This window comes from Epinephelus fuscoguttatus, linkage group LG7, assembly GCF_011397635.1.
Source record: "Epinephelus fuscoguttatus linkage group LG7, E.fuscoguttatus.final_Chr_v1".
Lineage (NCBI taxonomy): Eukaryota > Metazoa > Chordata > Actinopteri > Perciformes > Serranidae > Epinephelus > Epinephelus fuscoguttatus.
The window spans coordinates 6,748,988-6,764,015 of NC_064758.1; the positions used below are offsets into that span (position 1 = coordinate 6,748,988).

At 43.0% G+C, this 15,028-nt stretch overlaps 1 protein-coding gene across 1 annotated transcript in view; it reads left to right on the forward strand.

The window, feature by feature from the left end:
• Positions 1-1,588: 1,588 nt before the first annotated feature.
• Positions 1,589-15,028, forward strand: part of flna (filamin A, alpha (actin binding protein 280)) — a 68,232-nt gene continuing 54,792 nt past the window's right edge. Inside the window, exons 1-2 of the mRNA XM_049581629.1 lie at positions 1,589-1,795; positions 12,118-12,615. Of these exons, the coding sequence (XP_049437586.1) occupies positions 12,246-12,615 (370 nt within the window). The 5' untranslated portion in view covers positions 1,589-1,795; positions 12,118-12,245. The remainder of the gene's footprint in view (positions 1,796-12,117; positions 12,616-15,028) is intronic.

Genomic DNA, 15,028 nt, shown 5'->3' on the forward strand with positions numbered 1-15,028 from the left:
GAAGACTTTGAGCAATCCACTTTCCTGAGGAGTCGTTTGGCTATTTCCCACAAGGTATCAAGTGGCCATGGCCCCTATAAGGAAGCATGGGTCTTGAGGGTCTTGAAGGTCTTGAGGCTACCCTGCACCACAGAGACTCAGCTGCACCACAGAGCCTCTGCTGTCCAGCAACCCAGAGTCTCCACAGCCCAGCACCACCATCAATGCCCAGCCAAAGCCTGGACCTGACCTTGTGTCAGCTATCCCAGCCAGCATCCCATTCTTTTCCTGCATTGGCCTGCAGCAGTCCTTTCACTGTTCTCCTGCTCAGTCCTTCATGAGTCCAACCTACAGCCAGGTCATCAGTTACCAGCTGCCTTTTCTAACCTCAAGTCCCTGAGCCAGGTTCCAGAGGGGTCCTGTGTCTGTGGCTGTATTTCGGGAGTGTCTCATCTCCATGGCCATGATCAGCTTGGGTCCCATCTTTGTGGCTGTGCTCCAGAAGGTCCCGTCATTGTCATCATCATCCTGAGGAGTCCCGCTCTGTTGTGGACCTACGGGGGTTCACTGTCTACCTGGCTTCCTGAGAGCCTTCACCTAGGCTGTCCCCCTGAAATCCCCAGCTCCTTTCTTCTGCTCCAAGGCCACTTGCCCTGAGTCTCATCAAACTCTCAGCGGGCTGTTTTCCAAAATGTCACATCTCTCCTTATTAGTTATTAGGTTTCTAAAAACTCACAATCACAGACACACGAAAAGCCAAATGAGAATTTTTATTAAAAGATTTTCTAAATGTCTTCAATCTGTAAGCCCTCTTTATTCTCCTTCACTCTCACTTTCATCTCCCCAACCACTCCCCCTCCACCTCCCCCACAGCCTCCCCTCTCCTCCCTCCGTCCTCCCACCAGACTGCTGAACTGTAAGTACAGGGCACAGCAAAGGCCGAACATTCTTGTTTTCTGAGCCAATGCTCAGCTGGAGAGCACTCAAACACACACACACACACACACACGCACACACACGGACACTCACACACACACACACACAATCCATCTCTCTTTCTCCCTCTAACACACTCTCACGCTGGTCGCACGCACACACGCCCTTCCCAACCCCCATACTGAGTGAGAGCAGGGTTTGAAAGAGAGAAACGCAGCTCACCATTTTCACTGCATTACATTTCATCACCAGTCTGTATGAACAATAACAGATAACAGGAAAGAGAGGGCAGAGGGTGCAGAGAGATGTGGGGACCTCTCTCTCACACACACACACACACACACACACACACACACACACACACACACACACACACACACACAGGGTAAAACAAAAAGAAGATGGGAGAGATAGGTGGCACTCCACGGGCCGGTCACCTCATACCTTTAAAATCCCGAAGGCGCGGTCATGACGTCACCCATGTTTTAAAAAAAACGCACGGAGCAGAGAGAGACAGAGCGAGAGGAGGAGAGAGAGACAGAAACACCCCCAGCACTTCTTTTGCTTTATCCGTTTACCAATTAAGGCTCTCACGGTGAGGGCAGAGAGAGAGAGAGAGACGCAGAGGTAGAAAAGAGCGACAGAGCTGTCTGTTTTTTCCTTTACGCCACCAGCACAGCCAATACACCCATTTCCCCCCACCGTGACTGCGCGCTGGGAGGGAGGACCGGGACGTCGGTGCAGCACACTCATACACAGCGGCTACACACAAACACACCCTCTGTGACCAAGTGAACTGCAGGCTGCTGCGCGCACTGACTGAACGGACCGGAGAGACACCGGACACACTCACTTGAAGATCACAGGCTACAGTACACATGTAAGTTGTGTCCCGCTGTGGTGTGAGAGTGATGCTGTGTGATCACTATGGGAGAGTTTCTCTCAGATGATTTGTCTTGACTGAAATCTTGTGTTGATGTGACTGCGGTCCAGGCTGCGCGCTGTGAATGTGTGTCTTGTAGCTGTCACCAATAACTTATCCGATGTATCTGAAGCTTTGGTTGACACAGTCAGTTTGCGGCTGTAATAGTTGTAATCTCTGTGCATGTAGCTTAGTGTGACGTTTGACACCGCGATAGTCAGTCACAGGAGATGATGTAAAGGTGGATGTAGCTCATCCATCCATCTCACCTCATTCCTACACATACAGTTTGTTTATGGGTTGTCACGCACGAGCACGCTCCTCCGCGCGCACTCCAGCAGCAGCAGCGGACTGTAGCATCTCTCCGGTGTTACATTTAGGGGCTCCGCACCAAATAAGGCAATACACAGACTGCGCTGGAGTTTTTAACAGGGGGGGGCAGTGGAGCAAGTGGTGGCCGCTTGCGCCCTCCGCCGCCGGGAGCGGGTCTCACACCGCAAGAGCTGGAGGGCCATTTGGTCCCTGTTCAAGAAGTTTGAACATATGTCATTGTGGGTTTTAACTCATGAAAAGATCAGAGTGGCTCAACTGAGGAGAAGCAGACTGTCAGACCCTCACATTCTCTCATTTATAAAATTACTTCTTTACTTTTTACACATTAAAGGCCACTGTATCACATGAATCAATGAGGGGCTAAAGTGGTTATAATGTTAAATATAATTTTCCTGTCAGCAGGCAGATCATGAGGCACAGTGCTGGAAATGATTTATCACATTTTCACATTTCAGATGACTGTTTGGAATTTGTAAAGAACCAATGATGTTTCAAGAAATAACTTACACACAGTATATGGCCTGGATATATAGCTAATGTATATCTGTATATGTGTGTGTGTGTGTGTGTGTGTGTGTATGTATACATACATACATCTGTACATCACATATATACATCACATCTATATACAGTATGTATGTAGCCTATATATTATGATTGTCTTTTGTCAGTCACCATGCTCATACTCAGGGGTTTAGAACCAAATTCTGGGTCTTATTCACTAATAGTCTCTGTGGGCCCCCGCACTTCCTCTCTTGATCCATGTATCTCTCACACACTTTTTTTTCTTGGGGAAAGATTTGACAGTGAATGCTGGTGCTCCAGCAGCATCGAGCAGTCACCCACTCAACTCTAGCAGTGTATAAAGATGAATCCTAGCGCAGGGGCGCACTAAACCATTTTGCGACTTAAAGGAGTGAGAGAGGTCTCAGAGAGGTTCCACTATTTGTTTTTTTTTTATAAGTTCAGTCTTTCAACTGATTTATTCAGCCAGTTTTGCAAACAAAACCAAACTTTTCATCCCAGGCTTCTCAAGGGCCTCCCTCCAGTTAGGGCTCTGGGTAATCAGTCGCACCGTTCTCCCCGCTGCTGCACCCTTGCTCATACTCAGCCACACCCTCTTTGCTTTCGCCTCAAGGTAGAGAACCTCTAACTGTTCCTTACATTATATTCAGAGTTTTGACATCTACAGCTGTAGGGACTTTTTTGTCTCTTTTGTTTTTTTTTCTACCATGCTGTTTTTAGTTATGCCACACACAAAAAATAAGTTGTCAAAAGCTGATTTTTCAGTTTGTGCTAGTGTTAGCTGTCTGTCCTTTCGTTGGTAGCTAGCAGGAGTCCAAAATGTGTCTGTTTTGGATGGTTATCCACAGGCTGTTGGGACAGTATTGTTTATAGTTCCCACCATGTTACAAATTAGGCCAAATGGAATGGTGGCCAACAAAAACAAGACAAAGGCTTTTTTTATTGAAATTGTATATTTTTATTTTGTATACAACTCTCAAGTTGTTGTAGCTTACATAAATATATAGGCTACATGTAGCCTATTGTAACCACATTAATCTGACAGGTGCCAGTGAAATACTTTTTTTTATCTAAATTATGTTTTTTTTAGCCCAGAACAAGGTGTCCCAACTTACCCTACCCACTCTCCCAACTGTCCTGAGGATGCAGAGTTTTGGGAAAATGCACTCCTCTTCACAAAACTGTGCCTTTCACATTTGGGGGATTGGGCTCTAAAAAAAACTTGATAATGGCTCAAGTCGTCTGTGATGAATGGACAGTTATTTCAAGTCAGTACAAAAATGTTCCAACCAACCCCACTCTCCCCTATAGGACACACGCGCATTTGTTGTTTTAAAAGGGAAGTGGATCCTTTACATTGTTGTAGGCCTTTTCCCACTTACAGTTAAGCTTGAGGGCAGTGACAGTGAGAAAGATCAGACCCAGAAAGCAAGTTGAGAGGCGGAACTGTAGGTTTTTACAAATTTACAGCTAACACACAGAAACACACATTTTTGGTCCTTATAGAACAATAAGATATTTCTAACCAGCGATATATGACAGTATGAAGTGTATTTTGTGAACTGTAGTGTGGACTAGGGTGAAAGTATGAGGAATAGGACTGATTAAAATGCAACCACGCAAATATACTCCATGCAGATTGCAGAAAATGTGATGTTCAAGGTCCATCTCTGTTTACTTCTGAGTTATTTCATAAAGAAACCAGGTATGTATGTTCTGATACAGGTATTTAATGTGAATGTTGCTTGTTTTGCTCATTGCTCATCACAAATACTTTTATTAAATATGCATATGGTACATTGTTGTTATATCTGGGTGGGGAAAACATAAGTATTGCAGTATGTTTGTGAAAATTCTCAGTCAGGACTTGCTTGAGTTTCTTGAAGCCGTTTCACCTCTCATCCAAGAAGCTTCTTCAGTTCAGTTCAGTTCTATACTGAATCATCATCATCTTCTGTCCCCCAGTGTACTTCCTCTTTTTAATTTTCTCTGGTTATGAGACTGAAAGATTGGAATGTACTTCTTTTATTCTCAAAGTGAACGTGAACATTTTTTCCCAAGCTCTTCTGGCCTGATATCATACTTTGGTGATAACATTCCTGTACACACTTCATCTAAAACACAGTTGTGTGCTCTCAGATTGTAGGCTTTGGATGTTTACTGGCTCTGTAGGCCGGCCAAAAATTTTGATGACTTATTGCAGCTTCTCAGTTTCATAACACCTTCATAATAATGAGGTGACAAGAGCCCCGAAGAAGCTGGTGCTGCGGGCATAGAAAGTGTGAGATGTAAACATGTAGACCAAACCTGTCCTTATTTGACACTTCTTGGCCTACTTTCACCGAACAAGTGCCACCAGAGGAAACACACACACACACGCACGCACACAGACACACACACACACACACACACACATACAGGGCATTAAGGGGAAAGCCACAATTTTGCTGTAATCTGTGCATATGACTTGCTCTCTCTCCTCACCACCACTCTATACATGTGTCATGTGGTTAGTTAGGGGCTGCTTGCAGTATTCATCTAACTTCCTCTGCTGAGTTCTGCTCTGCTCGCGACTGAGTGGGTGTGGTGAGTGATGATGAGAAGCTGCTGGCACTGCAGGGCTGGTGGTATACTAATAGTAGTATCACTGGCAGAGCCCGTAAATGGGACAGTTCACCCCCATATCAAAAATACATATTTTTCCTCTTAGTTGCAGTGCTATTTATCAGTCTATGTTGTTTTGGTGTGATTTGTTGAGTGTTGGAGATAAAACTGTAGAGATGTTCCCCTTTTCTTCAGTATAATGGAATTAGATGGTTTTATTTCTAATTTACTCTGTTTGGCATCCTTTCGTCAGTTTGAAAAACTGCTGGATAACAACGGAATTTAAGGAGCTGGAAAATCCCTATAGGTCAGGTGGGAATGGTGGTGAATGGGTTTCACCAAACACCAGGCTTTCACCCAGGACCTTGGTGTTCACTTCACTATGAATGTTGGGCCAAATCATTGTGTTTTTTTCTTAATGTGTTTTTGTTGCACAAGGAAATATACGTTAATATGAGGTGCATTACTGACACTGTAAGTTTATTTTTTAAAAAGACTGTACGCATGTAATAAGCAGAGACTCTGCATTTCCTGTGAAAATGGAAGTATAGCCTATTTAAAAAGACACACTTGGCGTCCTAGAATGTTGGCACCCAGGATACCTAGTAGACGTGAAAGTCCACTAGCCAAATGGCGATACATGACAAGCTGGTAGCGAGAAAGTGTTGCTCAGTTATCACTTTATGAGTCACTCTAAGTGTGTGGCGATGTATTTATCTGCAAAGTCTCTGCCCTCTGTTTGTGTTTTCCCATTTTCCTCTTATTTTGCTGTGTTTGGGACATTCCTGGGCAGTGTGAACAGGTTGGTTCCTGGGCAGTGTGAACAGGTGCGGTCAGGACTTTATGAAAAGGCAGTGACACGGTACCAGACTGTTAGCAGCACACATCCAAGAGGAATCCATAAAAAATATGGACACAGCACACAAAAAACCCTGCAACTATAGTAAGGTGAAACACCAGTCTGGGGTTGGCTTTCACTTTCACCTTTACTGGTGGTACTTTTTACTTGGCACACACGATGTTGGATTTTTTGACCAACTAATTTGACCTATAACTGATACTGATATCAATACGTCCATGTTTTTCCTCACCTAATTTAAGTGATCATCAAGTCTCTTCTGTAGTTGAATTAACGTCATACTATACACGCATAGTCTTATCGTGACAGCCCACCAGCAGATGGAGAAATGAAATACAATGCTTTTCAGTGTATGTAATATTCATTCATTGTGCAAAATACGAAAAAGCATGTTGGCCGATTCCAACTGTTAATTTCAAAGCCAGTATTAGCCAATACCAATGATGTGCCAATATTATTGTGCATCCCTGCTATTTACAAATAGTCATTTACAGTTCCTGCATAGTATGACTTTAGGTCATTTTTTATCCTCCATAATAGGATGCGCCCCATGCAAAGAAGCGGTCAATGTAAAGCTTCTCAAAAATGACGCGAATGCAAACATCTACACATCGGCCATTATTTGATCAAGACTATATGAAAAAATGTCAGTGGGGATTCGTAAATAAAACACACAGTAAGTATTTGATTAGTGCGATGAAAGTTGTCCAGAATGAGGCCAGATGCGAACAAAGTGGTAGAAGACTGGGGTAGAGACAGATATAACAAGTGGATAATTTTTAAAAGCAAAAGTGCAGAGAGGACAAGAGAAGAGTGTGATTTCCAAAACAGTGAAGGGGAGGGGGATAGAGGAGTCATTTAAAGAAGAAAACTGGAAAACGTGATGCAATAAATATTCACTAGAGGGAGCTAAATGCAAAGCCAGAGGGACCAGTTTGCTCTCCAGGTCCTGAGACATTTTAATGTGTCTTGGTCAGCTCTCGGTGTCCCCGCCCCGTGTTTTGTCTCCTGTTTATTTGGCAAATTCCATTGAAACAATAGGCCACTCCGCTGTGAATATTTCACCAGTTTTCTCAGCTCTCACTTACTTCCAGGGAACATTTTATTGTGCTTTCTGAAGCGCAGTACGAATTTAACCCAGAGATGATCCCTCAAAAACATTCCTGTTTCCATATATCCATTCAGTTACAGCTCTTTACTGTCTGTGTCTCACTTCTCCTTTTTTATAAAGTCTGCTGCCCTGTTTTCCTGCTCTGCCACAATCACTACCCACTGTCGTCATTAGTTTCTATTTTAATTATAAAACCTGTAAACTGTTAGGACAAATGTAAAAGTAAAGAATTAAAATTACACATCTACAGGGACCAGAGCCGAATATTTTGAAACTATGTTTATCTATTGTTCTATTGTTTTAGCTGGCAAAGTGAATGTGAAAACTTGGTGTGTGTGTGTGTGTGTGTTTGTGTGTGTGTGTGTGTGTTAAGATTACATTAATAAGGGCCTTTTATTGGGGTGTTATTAAGCCTGGGGGCTCCAGGGTTGTTACGGGGGTGAGGGGCATTCTTGAGATTCTCCCTTGACCAGGCACACACAAACACACAAAGGCAAAGCATTCTTGATGGCTCCTGGCCACACTGTGGCTCCTGGCACTGAGCTCCTTGTTTAGTCAAAAACGCTGCAGAGTCACTTCTCTCCAACTGTCTTTATAGCTACTGCTGTTCTGTTTCTCTCAGGGAGAAAATTAATCAAAAGACATAAACTTATGTGTGAATTGTTGAGACTTGCAATTTTAAATAAATGAGATAGTCCTGTTGAAGGGGCACTGCAGTGATTTAGTATTACACTTTCAAAAAAGTTGGGTGACTCGCATAACAGATTTGAAAAATTATGGGCAAAAGTGAGGCAGCAGAGGTTGAGATATCTTGACTTTTAGCCTCTAGTTTGAGTCAAGCTTGAAAAGTGCTGGATCGTCCCATAATTCCCATAATGCAACTTAATAGAATCTGTCATTAGACTTCACGTTTAAAATGCTTTCATCTTTCAAATTCCATGTCTCCAGCAAGCCACATCCTCTGAGGTTGAAAAATTAAGCCAATGCAGACAAACCCAAAACTGCATTTCTTTGAATGGCCACTTGAGGCTGGCTCCTAAACAGCGTAAATTCCCATAGACCCCCATGTTAAAATGCACAACTTTACAGCAGAAATAAACACACACATAGTCAATGTGTATGCTGCCATCTTACAGTTGACAGTTTGTGGCAAATTAACACAGACTGCGCAAACATTCCATAAGTCAAATCGTGCAAATTATGTTAGGTGAAAGAACACCTTCAGACCTAAGAAAGATTCCTCCAGAGCCTCTGAAGACATTATACAACTGTTTGACAGGCTGAGCTGTACCCCCCACAACTAATAAACTGAACATCATGTGAAAAATTGGCTGAGTGGCTCTCGAATTATTTAATATGTTTCCCAGGGGCTTTCTGTCATGTGAAAACAGAACAGAAATGACAGCGAGAGCATGTGCAAGACATCTGGATTAGAATATTTTCCACCTCATCCCCTCTTATGTTCTTTTTGTGCTGTGACTCCACATCATGGGGCATCCCCCTCAAAAACAATCACATTATGTCTCTGATGTCTCTAAAACTTGAGGAGAGGTGGCTTCTCAACACAAATGGTTAAACTATCCTCAAAGAGATTTTAGTGAAAATGAAGGAAAACACCAAATTAAACTGTCCACCATTACCCTTCTAACATTGTAAGAAACTGCCTGCTGCTATAAAACACTCAACCTGTCATTAGTGCATCATATGGTGCATACTTGGTGTGTGATCTCATCTGTCAGTACAGTGAAGTCAAACAGAGGAGGTGGGTAAGGCTGGTGTCTAGACACTTCCCTGTCTGGCTGATTCACGCTGTTACCTCTTTAAAGATAAGGCTACACACTGTGACATCACCAGACAAACACATATACATGAAGGCACAAATTCAGGCTGCATATATTGAATATATATGCACAAATAAACACACTGTTCATGCTTGCAGACACAAACAACTGTACAGAAAAGGAAAGTTGAACAAAGCTGTATGCAGACCAACAGGCACAAACAAACACAACTTTGTGACCTGATGCAGAGTCACTGATGCTCATATTCCCTCTGGATAGCTCAATCTCTGCTGCCTGGGACCAATGAACATGAGCATTAGCTGAGCTCATATGCTCACAGGGACCCTGAACACGGTACCTTCATCTCTGTACATCTGGCACAGCATCACCTTCTTTCTCCAGCTAAGAAAACAACCCCCTTCTTCAATAGCCAAAGCATTACTGTCATTAGTAATGGGAGAAAATGAACGAATGAATCTTTTTGAACAACACTTTTAGTGTATGGTATCAGCCTATCAAATGTCCGAGGGCTAATGAATGCCTTTTTTCTCCACTTGCCCAGTCTGTGTTATCAAAGGTTACTGCTTACGCTTCCTTCGACAATATGTAAACATGACACGACTGAATTGATCGATTAAATAATAAGCTTGAAGTTTAAACTTAAACATAACAATAACAAAGAGCAAAAAAAACTGATCAGGTGAGCCATGAAACATTCTTTTCACAGCATCAGTTCCATTGAGTTGATACATGTAAACCTTCCGAACTTTTCAAGTTTTGAGATTTTTTACAAAATGTGGTGTCACTTTCTCTGTGATGCTTTGTATATGTGCATTCGACAGCTTGTGTTGTCCACGCCCCAAAATGTTTCTTCAACTTTTTCTTCATAACCAGCCATCATGGGGTCAGTGTTTACATAGTTTCCACATCAATACTTAAAACTCAGGATTCAATCAGCCAATTTAATCACTTATCATTCATTTACTGTAGCAGGCAGTGTGAGCAGAACCCTTCGATAACAGCAAATAGCCGAGTGGGTGAAGTTGGAGATTCATGAGCAGTCAAACATTTGACAAGTTGAACCAGTACATACTGGACAATAAAAGGAGTTATTCAGAAAGATCTGTTTGCTCATTGTTGCCCATCACTAATTTACATGTATGAACTCGAAGGAAATGATACTGTGACAAGAAGAAGTCAACTCATGACTAACTGTGATAAATGATGGGATTATAGAGGATAAAGGATGGGGTTGTCTCCAAATAATCAGTGATACACCAGGGCTGAGAAAGAGGGAGTCTTGTGTTTAATGTAAAGTTGATCAATTCTTTTCACTACAGCTTCCATATCTGGTAGACAAATACAGAAAATGTTAAAATACACAATACACAAGTAGACTAAAGTCCATTTTTTCTACTTAGTATTTCTATCACAAATAGCTGTAGAGTTGGACTTATCAGACCAGTGCCCAATAATATACAATTCAAAGGTACGGTGTGTAGAATTTAGGAGCATCAATTGGCAGAAATTGTATATAATATTCATAAATATCTTTTTCTTAGTTTGTAATCACCTGAAAATAAAAATTATTTTGTTTTCGTTAACTCAGAATGAGATGTTTTTATCTATATACAGAGCAGGTCCTCTTAAAGCAGCAAACTGCAGGGTAGAGAAATGAAGCCAAAGCAAAAGTGCCAGAAACTGCAGTTCCTTGAATAGCAGCTTGAAGCTGGCTCCAAAACAGATTTGATCGCCATAGACCACATGTTAAACTGCCCAAATTACCAGAAGAAATAAACATGTTTACAGCCTGTTACAAAACAAGATTTTGTTCGCTATAGCTATTAAGGCATAAAGTTACATCCAATTAAGGGCGTGATCACAGTGACTGGCTGTCTGTGAGCCGTCACCACAGTTATCAATTATGGATCTTTCTATTCTGAATGTTTGAGGCATGGAGATTTTATGTTTGTAAAACTTTCCTCAAGCCGAGATAAGCGATTTACAAATCTGTGACATTAACACAATGTAAAGTCTATAAGCCAAGCAGGAACTTGTGGGCAGGGCCAGTGGGAAACACTACTGCGCATATTCAGTGGGCTGCATACCACAGGAGTAAACGTGGAAGCTAGAAACTTTTTTGGTGAATGTTCCAGTCAAGCTGTCCATATCTAGTTATTATTAAAAATCTACGGTGACATCACAGTAACTATGTTAACGTTAACCTTAACTACGTTTTTTTTTTTTTTTTTTGACAGCCGATGTGGAAGTTAGCGTCACCCTGGTTCCCTCCTCAAAAAGCCAATGGTATTGACGTTCTGTAGTCTCATTTAACCACTTGTTAGCAACCGCCTTTTTAAAGACATGTTTGCATGTGTGAAGTACAAACATAAAAGTCTCTTAAGTTTGTGTTAACCAAAGACTTTATTTCAGGCTTCTAACCAAAAACCTAACCCACTGAGTTTGAGGCGAGGAAACTGGGAGTGCCAAAATGCTAAATCATTTCCAGGTTTTAGGACTCATTCCTGCACCACTCTATGGTCCTCTTCCATGGACTTTGCTGTGCTGCTTGTACACTAGCTCAGAAGGAACAAATCAAACACTGCCTCTAGATGAAGCCATCAGTATTTTTGCATTGGCCACCATAGTTCTCTGAAACGCTTGGCACATGGGAGAAGTTTCAGTTCTGCAACCTCACCACTAGATGCTGCTATATCTTACACACTAGACCTTTAACTTTCATGTTACTTCTTGGAAAATGTGTTCAGGACTGTGCTGAGTCTATTTTTCCCTCTGTTGTCTTAAATGAATGACTACCATCTGTTGAGATTTAGTTTGAATGTGAGTCATTTTCTTCTTAAAGTGAACATTTAAAAAGAGTGTCATCCCTGTGGAGCTGCCTCCATGTGCAAGCGTATCACATGTGCCTTCAGTTTCATCCAAAATGACTCCCCTTTCTGCTTTCCGGTTCCATAACCACCTCCTTTCTTTGCAAAATATCTGTCTCCGGGCTATAAGTCACTCTGTCGTGTTCACTCCTTTCTTTCTTTCTTTTCTTTCCTCTCAGACACAGACAAGCTAGAAAGTGAGAAAGAGAGAGAGAGAGAGAGAGAGAGAGGGAGCGGCCACGCCGAGTTGAGCAGACTCCACCCAGAGAAACAGCCAGCGAACCAAGACACAGCCGAGACCATAAAAATGAGTGGTTCACACCCCCGGCTCCACCAGAGCGCCGCGCCCGCTCCCAACGCTCTCTCCACGGACAAGGACGCAGAAATGCCCGCCACGGAGAAGGACCTGGCCGAGGATGCGCCGTGGAAGAAGATCCAGCAGAACACCTTTACCCGCTGGTGTAACGAGCACCTGAAATGCGTCAACAAGAGGATCGGCAACTTGCAGACGGACCTCAGCGACGGGCTGCGGCTCATCGGGCTCCTGGAGGTCCTGTCCCAGAAGAAGATGTTCAGAAAGTACAACCAGAGGCCCACCTTCCGCCAGATGCAGCTGGAGAACGTGTCGGTGGCCCTGGAGTTCCTCGACAAGGAGAACATAAAGCTGGTATCCATAGGTGAGTCACATGTTGAGTGAACGAATGCCAGTTTATTTGTCTTTGGTTTTTGCAACTGTCCTTTAATTCCTGTCCAGCTTCATTCAGGTGGCCTCTCCTCTCTTGTAAGCTGCTCTTTGTGCATGCGTGTTTGGTTGTCTTAAAGAAACAGCTAAATTGGAGCACAAGGCCAAGTAGATCGTGATAAAGTAAAGAGCAGTGCATGTATACATTCCTGCAGGTCGAATAAAGTTGAGCATGCTACTGCCCAGTTAAAAAAAATATCTGTCACCTTGTAAAGAAAAAGGGGTGAAACACACTTGACCCCACTGTGTTCTCCTGTGAACGAGTGTTAAATAAGACTCCAGTAAAGTTGCTGATGTTGGGAATATTACTGAGTGTGTTTTAAGTTAGAACGCAGGCGTTTCCCCAGTGTCCAGGGCCGCTGTGCTATTGTGTCAGGGTTGTTTTGGGAGGAGGGGATCTGACTGTGCAGAGGGGGCCCCGGGCTTTCTGTGCTCCCCTGCCACCCTAGCTGAGCTGAGCTGGGCCGGTCCGAGCCAAAACTTGTGGGTCAGGATGTAATTCAGGCCTACTAGGATAGGAGAGCTGATCCGGTACACACACACACACACACACACACAGAAAGAGAGAGACACAGGGCTATTGTCTGTGCTCATGTCGTGCAGTGGGTTTTGGCTGGGTCTCCACAGCATTAGGCAGAACTTGGCTCATGCATGGTGACACTGGGTTTAATGGGCTTTGCCTACATGCAGCTGCCTACCTGTTTACAACACTGATGATTTTGTAGTTGTTTATCAGACTGCAAGTGAATTAAAGTAATTGTTTGCTGAGCTACAATACAAAACTAGGAGAATATAGCCTTCTAGTGTTCATCCCTTCCCATATAGTATAGATTAGGTCACACTGCAGTGGTTTTCCAAGAGGCTCAAGGGTCCTTAATGGATTTGATCCCAAATTTAATCACATTGTTAATTCAATTAAAAGTTGAGATTGCATAAGAATGACTAATCCTATCAGATGTTTCACCCTCTCAGCACCTGGGGTAAAGACAGACAACAGCCTTGTTTGTGTGGTTGCAAGGAAAGAAGGATGTGTGCGACTGTGTGTGTGAATCAGACATGAGTGAGTCCCTGGGGGAGTGCCTGGCTCAATTCATGCTTTCCACACACATGTTGCTGCTTCCTGCTGCAGCCAACAGGTGAGGTGATGGCACCATTTGATCCTCATGTCAAAGTACCCTTCAATCGTAGCAGACATGGAGAGGTGGAGCCACTGCAGACAGATCTCATCATCAGTAGAGATTGTGTTTATCAGTGTTGTGGTTGGCAATAAGATACCATTGAGGGCGCAGTACCAGGCACCAATGAGCCACACTACTCAGCACTGTCTGTTCCTCTTGCTGACTCACCATCAGCCTAGCTGCTCCTCTTGAGTCATTTAATCTGAAGATGAGAGAGGAGCCCGCTCTCCTCTTTTACTTCCTCCTTTCATTGCAGAAAAACGGGCACACCCAGCCAGCAACCCTTACCACAAATTACCAAACTGCTCAGCATGATGCATGGGCTCCCTCCCTCTTTCTTTGCTCTGAAGCTCTTGCTCTCTTTCTCTTCTCCTTTACCAGTTCAACATTTTTTGTCCTTTCTGAACCTTGATGTCCACACCCCTTTCAATTCTCCTTTGCTTGCTTGCTAAAAATGGACATGTATTGATTTGCAAGAGTGCCTATTGTAACACTGTCATCATGAGATAGGCTACATTAGACAAATCAATGATTTTCTCCACCCAAAAAGCAATCAAGGCCAGAGTAGTTGAGCATGGATGTGGACTAGGGATGCAAATAATCACCAATCAATAATTGATAAGTCACTTATTCTGTAAAATGTATGAAAGAGTAAAAAGTGGCCAGTCAGGAATCCCCAGAGCCCTGAGGTGCAATCTTCAAATGTTTCCAGACAACAATTACAAATGTTGGGCATTTATGCTTGATACATAATTTAATTAATATTGTTAGAAATACACTTACTCCCTTTCTTGCTGAGAGTTAGATGATAAAATCAATACCACTCCCGTGTCTGGACCACTGACTGTATTTAAGATGGGCAATGCATCTCCATTTCCTCCCACTTTACAAAAATGAAGCCAAAATATCCCGCATATGGCTGCTGCCATCTTGCACTGGTGACATCATTTGGAGCCAGAGTCTGTGCAGTAGCAATCTGGAAATCCATCGGTTAAAAAAAAAAAAAAAAAAAAAAACCTCAAAGCTCCGCCCTCCCCCTCTCTGTAGTCGTCTTTCACACAGGGCTGCCGACAGATTCTACAATATAAATTGCAGAATCTGTCTTGAGAGATTATGTTGTAACTAAGATATCCGCTGGAAAAATACGGACCGTTTATTGAGTTATTACCT